Consider the following 6,258-nt stretch of genomic DNA (forward strand, 5'->3'; position numbering starts at 1 on the left):
AACCAGTCACCCTCTTCCTGGTCTGCCTCAGGGTTCTTCAAGTGAGAAGCAAAGAGAGCAGGGGTGATGGAGAGGACGAGATACCAAGAAATGGAGGCAGAAGAAATGATGGAACTTGGTGATTAATCCATGTGGAAGCGAGAGGGGTTAGAGTCAAGCCTCTCAGTGGCCGGAACCGAGAGCTGGGTACGAGTGTTCAGAGATCTGGCACACAGGTCGCTGGCTTGGGCTACCGGGTGGATGGAGGCACATTCGCACACTTACCAGTGTGGTCGACTGCAAAAACGGACCTCTTCTCCTACCCCTCTCTGCATCCCAGCCCTTTCAAATGTGGCTTTGCAGCTCTCCTCACCAAGGAGTGGAGTGCACTTCCCGCCCCTGGAATGTGGGCTGGCACCACGACTTGCTTTGGCCAAGAGAAGGCAGCAGGGGTGATGGGTTCCTCCCCGGAGCCTAGGTCTCAGGAGGCCCGTTAACACTTCCACTCACACTCTTGGAACTCTGCCCAGCCACCACGATCCTGGCCCGCCTTCTGGGTGAGGAGAAACGTGGCTCAGCCACTGCCCCTCCCACCACCGCCGCTGGCAGCCGGCCAGCTGCCTGAGGACGCCAATCTGGAGCCACCAGCCAGCCCCCACCCCCGCCCCCATCGCCCCTAGCCCGCTGCCACCAGCTCTCTACGGATGCATGGAAGAATGAAAGCCTGCGGCCAACATCAGCTGAGCCGGGCCTGGATTAGGATAACCACTGCACTGACCTGCAGACTGGTGAGCAACCGTGAGGGATTGCGGTTTCAAGGCAGTAAGTTTCGCGCAGTTTGTCAGGCAGCAAAAGCTAACTGATACAACCAAGATGGAGAAAGGGGTGAGTGAGGGTGGGGCTGTCTAAGAGGCGATTGGACCTGTGAGGCTGGAGCACAGGAGGCAGAAGCCTGAAGGTCTAACCTGCAAGGACAGAATCCCAAGCCTTTTTTGCCTTTTTGCCACTGTGGGCTCCCGAAACCCAAGACTGGCCGGATTTTGCTTTTGCGTCCTCTTCCTCCCACTTCCACGCCCGGTGTCGTGGGCGTGGAAGTGTAAACTCCGCTTTACACTTAGAAATAAGAACTTCGATGATGAAGCAAAGGCGTGACTCAAGTCATAGGACGGTGTTTGATGGAGGATTAGTCCGGAGCCAGAGCTCTCAATTAGCTTGTTGAGTGTTCGCTAATGAGTCAGCTCAGCCAGCACCAGCTGCCAGGGGCTGGGTTCGGAGGCTGGGGACAATGGCTGTCCCCAAGGGGCCTTCATAAATCTGGAGCAAGGTCACAGTGTCTGCAACTCCCTTATACTGATACTAAGTCAGGGCTCTATCCTAATAATGTCACCCCTCAGCACCTTTCAAAAATAAAAAGGGCAACATTCGCCAGGAATTTATCCTTCCCATTGCTGCGGAAACGTCCGACCAATTGCATTTTTCCTTTCTTTCGTCCCCCAGCTCATAATTCTGATCTCTCTCATAATTCCGGTCTCGCCTCTGCAGGATGGAAGGGGCCGCCAGGGCTACGCAGGCACAGCGGAGGCCGGATCTCCAGGGCCCGGAGGCCGGAGCAGCGTAGGCCCCCGGCAGAGCGCGTCAAGCCGGTGCGCGCGCTGCGGTGACGGTGCCCCGGGCTCTCCGGCTCCGCCCCCTCCGCGCCGCTGCTGGAAGGGGCGGGAAGAGGAGGAGCCGGAGGCGGCCGCGGGGCCCCCAGCGCGCCCAGCCCTTTAAAAGCCGCCGGCGGGGCTCGCCGCACCGGCGGCCGAGGTCCCCGCGCACCGGTGTCGCCGCGCTTGACCGCGCGCTCCATGCGGCCGCCCACCATGTCCGGACACTTTCTGCTCGCGCCCATCCCCGAGTCCTCCTCCGACTACCTTCTGCCCAAGGACATCAAACTGGCCGTGCTAGGCGCCGGCCGCGTGGGCAAGAGCGGTGAGCGCCCCGGGGAAAGCGGGGGCTCCCGGCGGAGGGGCGGGCGCAGGGGGGCCCGGACGTTTCCAGGCCGCTGCCGGCCTCCCCCCGCCAGCCTGCTTTCCCGCCGCTTCCCCGGACCTTGCACGCCTGAGCCTTCGCCGGCGGGCACCTGTTCGAGAACGGGTGCCGGTGCGACGCGTGGCGCACCCCCGGCCGCACCCGCCCCAAAACCCGCGGAGGCCGCGGCCGCACCCTTGCCCCTGCGGAGCCTGAGGATGCAGGCAGCATCCGCGGTACTGCGGCCCGTCACGCCCCCATTTCCCCGAGACGGTCCCGGTTTGACTGTCTCGTCCTAGTCCTTCAGCTGATTTTCCTTTCCTTTTCAGCAATGATTGTGCGCTTCCTGACCAAGAGATTCATTGGCGATTATGAGCCGAACACAGGTTAGGTTCGTTTCGTTCTGTTGAGGCTGCATGCTCTGATTTTCTTTTTCCTGAGGAGAGTGTGAGAATTTAAAACTCAAGTTTCCTTCATTCTCCAGGCAAGTTGTACTCGCGGCTCGTGTGCGTGGAGGGAGACCAGCTCTCCCTGCAGATCCAGGACACTCCCGGGGGCATCCAGGTAAGGACTGCCAAGAGCAGGCGGCTCCTCCGCTTCCAGACGCCCGAGCCAGGTGTCTGGGCACGCCTGTTATGCGTTCAGATGGAGGGGTGTGCCGTCCCCAGGTGGGGCCAGTCGTTGGGGTGTTAGAAACCGTCCCCGATGGGGGGCGGGGAGAGTGGATTGTTATAGAGGCCACCTTCTCCTGTCTGCCACCTCGGAAAGGGGAAGAGATGCTTAGCTTCTCTTCGCAGCCCTGGCCGGGGCATCACTGGTTACACGGGTCTCACCACTTCTGTCAGGAGCAGCTTAGCCTTGGAACCCGGAACAAAACTATGGGGGTGGGATTCTGGAGAGGGTCTTCTCCTCTAGCAAGGTCTGCTGAAGCGCTCCTGTTTCTCGCTGTTCCTCTCAGTAATTCCAATCAGATAACCCCATGGCAAGCCGTCAGGAATGTAACTTGATTAACAAGTTACTAATTGCTCTCCCTTCTAGGGAGGAAAGGTCTTGTGGAAGAACCGAAAGAAGGAATTTGTTTCTGTAACATTCTCAAGAAGGACATGCTAAAAATATTTTTATGGGTTGGGGAATAGATATTTATCTTGGCTTATTTTCAAAGTTCTGTTTATTCTGAGTTAGTTCCCTAAAAATTGCGCCATCCTGAGTTGAAGTTCTCATTGAAATCATCACAGACTGGTTCATCACAGGCTACCTGCCAAGCAAGGGGGTTAAAAGTAATGTGTCGGTAACAGCTAATAAAATAACCCAGGAAGGGAGCTTGCCTGAGAATTGGCTTTTTCCATATCAAAAGCTTCCTTCTGCAGAAGCTGGGTAGAATCTGAAACTATATTTAGTGATTTCTTGTTCAAACGTTTTTTTTAAGGGTGGCTTTGATGTTCTTTCCGGTTTCTCCCACCGAGAGCTTCCTTGATCCGGGCTCACTTTGCTCTTTTCAGGTCCAAGACAGCCTCAGCCCGGCGGTCGACTCCCTGTCCAAGTGCGTGCAGTGGGCAGAGGGCTTCCTGCTCGTCTATTCCATCACGGACTATGACAGCTACCTGTCCATCCGCCCCCTGTACCAGCACATCCGGAAGGTCCACCCCGACTCTAAAGCCCCCGTCATCATCGTGGGCAACAAGGGGGACCTTCTGCATGCCCGACAGGTGCAGACCCGTGACGGCATCCAACTGGCCAACGAGCTGGGCAGCCTGTTCCTGGAAATTTCCACCAGTGAAAACTATGAAGATGTCTGTGATGTGTTTCAGCATCTGTGCAAAGAAGTGAGCAAGCTGCACAGCCTCGGTGGGGAGAGGAGAAGAGCCTCCATCATCCCCCGGCCACGTTCTCCCAACATGCAGGACCTGAAGAGGCGCTTCAAGCAAGCTCTTTCCTCCAAGGCCAAGGCCCCCTCCACCCTGGGGTAGACCCATCTCCACTGGATGGACTCGTCCCCTTTTTATCACGCATTCATGCAGCTGAGAAGACTGGGGGTCACCCTTTTTAATCACACATTCAGAGTTTATTTTTATACAAACTGTTAGTTTTCAAGTGTATGTTTATTTCTGAAAATTCAAACGGTGATTGCCTAGAAGTTGGATAGAGTTTTTTTTTAATAAAAAATTTTTTTAAAACTGTAACTGCTAGCCACTTTTCCATTAAAGGCAAATGGCAACATTGCTCCTTGTTTTTAAATGTCTTTTTATAGAAATCATACTTGCACCAGAGCCCAGAACTGCTCCAGGCTTACCCCCAGTCTGAACTCTGATTGGTGGCTCCTGCGGGGAGGGGTTGATGCAGAGGGAATCTGGTGTGGGAGAAAGGACAGTCTGTGGAGGAGGAAAGGGATTTGAGTAACTGCAGGATGTCTTTAATTAGGGCACTTTGCCCCGGGCATGAAACTGACACCATGTGATTTTCAGCGGAAGGGGTTCATTGTGCACAGATGCTAAAAAATTATGACATGGATAACATTATTATTTATTGGTGTAAATGGGAGTTTATCCTCTCCACCAGTATTTAGAAAACAACCCTCCGTCCAGCATTCCCATTGTCAGTAAGTGCACCCTCCCTGGAGTTGCCGGAAAATTCTTGCCGGAAAATTCTCCATCCCTCTCTGTCTCCTTTACCCTAACCAATGGTGCACCCGGTCTGTCAATTCTCTCTCCTGTTTTTCTCTAAAGCATCACTTTTCCTTAATCTAGGCTTTTACAGCTCTTGCCTGGATGGGCAAGCAAGCTTGTGGGCGAGGCTCTGGTTTCTTGGCTCTAAATCTTTCGTCACACCAGGACAACCTTACTAAAACCAACCCTGATCATCTTATTTCCATGACTGAAAAAACTCAGCTAGTTTCCCCTTATCTGCCGGATAAAATATAAATGAGGCATGGAATCAAGATTATTTGCCACCTCTCCACACTCATCATCCCCTCCTTCCAAAACAAATGCGCGTGTATGCACACACACACACACACACACACACACACAGCCGACAATCCATTCCAACAGAACGCTCTGACTTTCTCACTCTTCACCAGGTACTTTCATGCCTCCCTGCCTTCCCACGAACTACTGCCTTGAGTATTTTGTCCTATTCTCCACCTAAAAGATCTTTCAAGTCCCGAGTCACATGCTACATTCAACTCCTGGGGTGCCTTCTCTGAGTCTTCCTCTATTCCTGTAGCATTTGTGTTATAACCCAACCTTTTCATGAAGCTATTCGTCACCCCCATTGGAAGGAGCACTGCTTGAGGGCAGCATTTTATGACTGTATTCCAAGCTTCTAGCCCAGTGCTTGCACATAGGCTGGTAGGTTTTCAGTACATATTTGATGAATAAGTGAGTGACTACATTGTTTTTGGTGCCAAGGACAACCATGGCAGATTACAATGAAACAACTTGCCACTTCTGCGGAACGAGGGTAGGAGGTGTTCTCAGTAGTTGAAGGTTCTGGCCACTGCAGACCATTACCCTTGACTGTGTCCAGACCTGTGATGTTAAGACCACCCTTCCCTATAGTTGGGGGGTGTCTAGGCAAAATGCCATAAAGGATTAATAATGTTAGATCATTCACATTAAAGGTGTATCCAAATAAGAAAACAAGTATATTTTGGATTCCATTATCTTTTGCTGTTGTTTGGGGGGTGGGGATCGTTTTGGATTCCATTGTGTTTTAAAACGTGCCGAATTCTCCTTGTTCTTTGCATACTCTCAGCACAAAAGGAGTTCTTCCCATCATCAGCCATTCCTGCTTCCCACCACCCATCTTAACGCTGAGGCGTGGACATGAGAGCAACTGGCCCTCCTAACGGCTGTCACGCCCAGAGCGTGCCCAGGTGGCACCGGTGCCGGGGCTCTTCCGCCCTCAAGGAGCCGAGATCAAACATCCCATGAGGAAAAGGTCAGTCATAATGTAACAGCTACAGAACAGCACAGGAGACGCCCCGAGGCAGCCTATGATTCTGTTCCACGTGAGCGAGCTTGGGGATGGGAAGGGCCCTTGCGCTTGCCAGGATCCAGCCCAGTGTGGTCCAGTGGGGCCAAAGGATGAGTCATGGGGCAGTTCCAGAGGGAGTAGCAGCCTCAGGGGCTCGGGCAGAAAGTGGTTCTCCCATCCTCAGCATCACAAAAAACTGACTTCCAGGGCCACAGAGCTTCCTCTCTTCTCTGGTCCCCAGATCCGGCCCTGCACAGCATCTGGCCTCTGTGTCTCATGGGGACCTCAGTGTCT

The 6,258-nt window shown here is 53.7% G+C and overlaps 1 protein-coding gene across 2 annotated transcripts; it reads left to right on the forward strand.

Moving 5' to 3' along the window:
• The first annotated feature begins 1,746 nt into the window (after positions 1-1,746).
• Positions 1,747-4,209, forward strand: RASL11A (RAS like family 11 member A). 2 transcript variants are annotated; one of them, XM_032610733.1, is made up of 4 exons: positions 1,747-1,950; positions 2,319-2,375; positions 2,474-2,553; positions 3,489-4,209. In XM_032610733.1, exons 1-4 carry the CDS (start codon positions 1,827-1,829, stop codon positions 3,954-3,956), a joined length of 729 nt encoding a protein of 242 aa, XP_032466624.1. In that variant the 5' UTR covers positions 1,747-1,826; the 3' UTR covers positions 3,957-4,209. The 2 variants fall into 2 exon arrangements, with proteins under 2 accessions (XP_032466624.1, XP_032466625.1); XM_032610734.1 differs by having other exon boundaries at positions 1,809-1,950; positions 2,319-2,380; positions 2,457-2,553.
• Positions 4,210-6,258: the final 2,049 nt, after the last annotated feature.

Source organism: Phocoena sinus, chromosome 18 (assembly GCF_008692025.1).
Source record: "Phocoena sinus isolate mPhoSin1 chromosome 18, mPhoSin1.pri, whole genome shotgun sequence".
Taxonomy (NCBI): Eukaryota; Metazoa; Chordata; class Mammalia; order Artiodactyla; family Phocoenidae; genus Phocoena; species Phocoena sinus.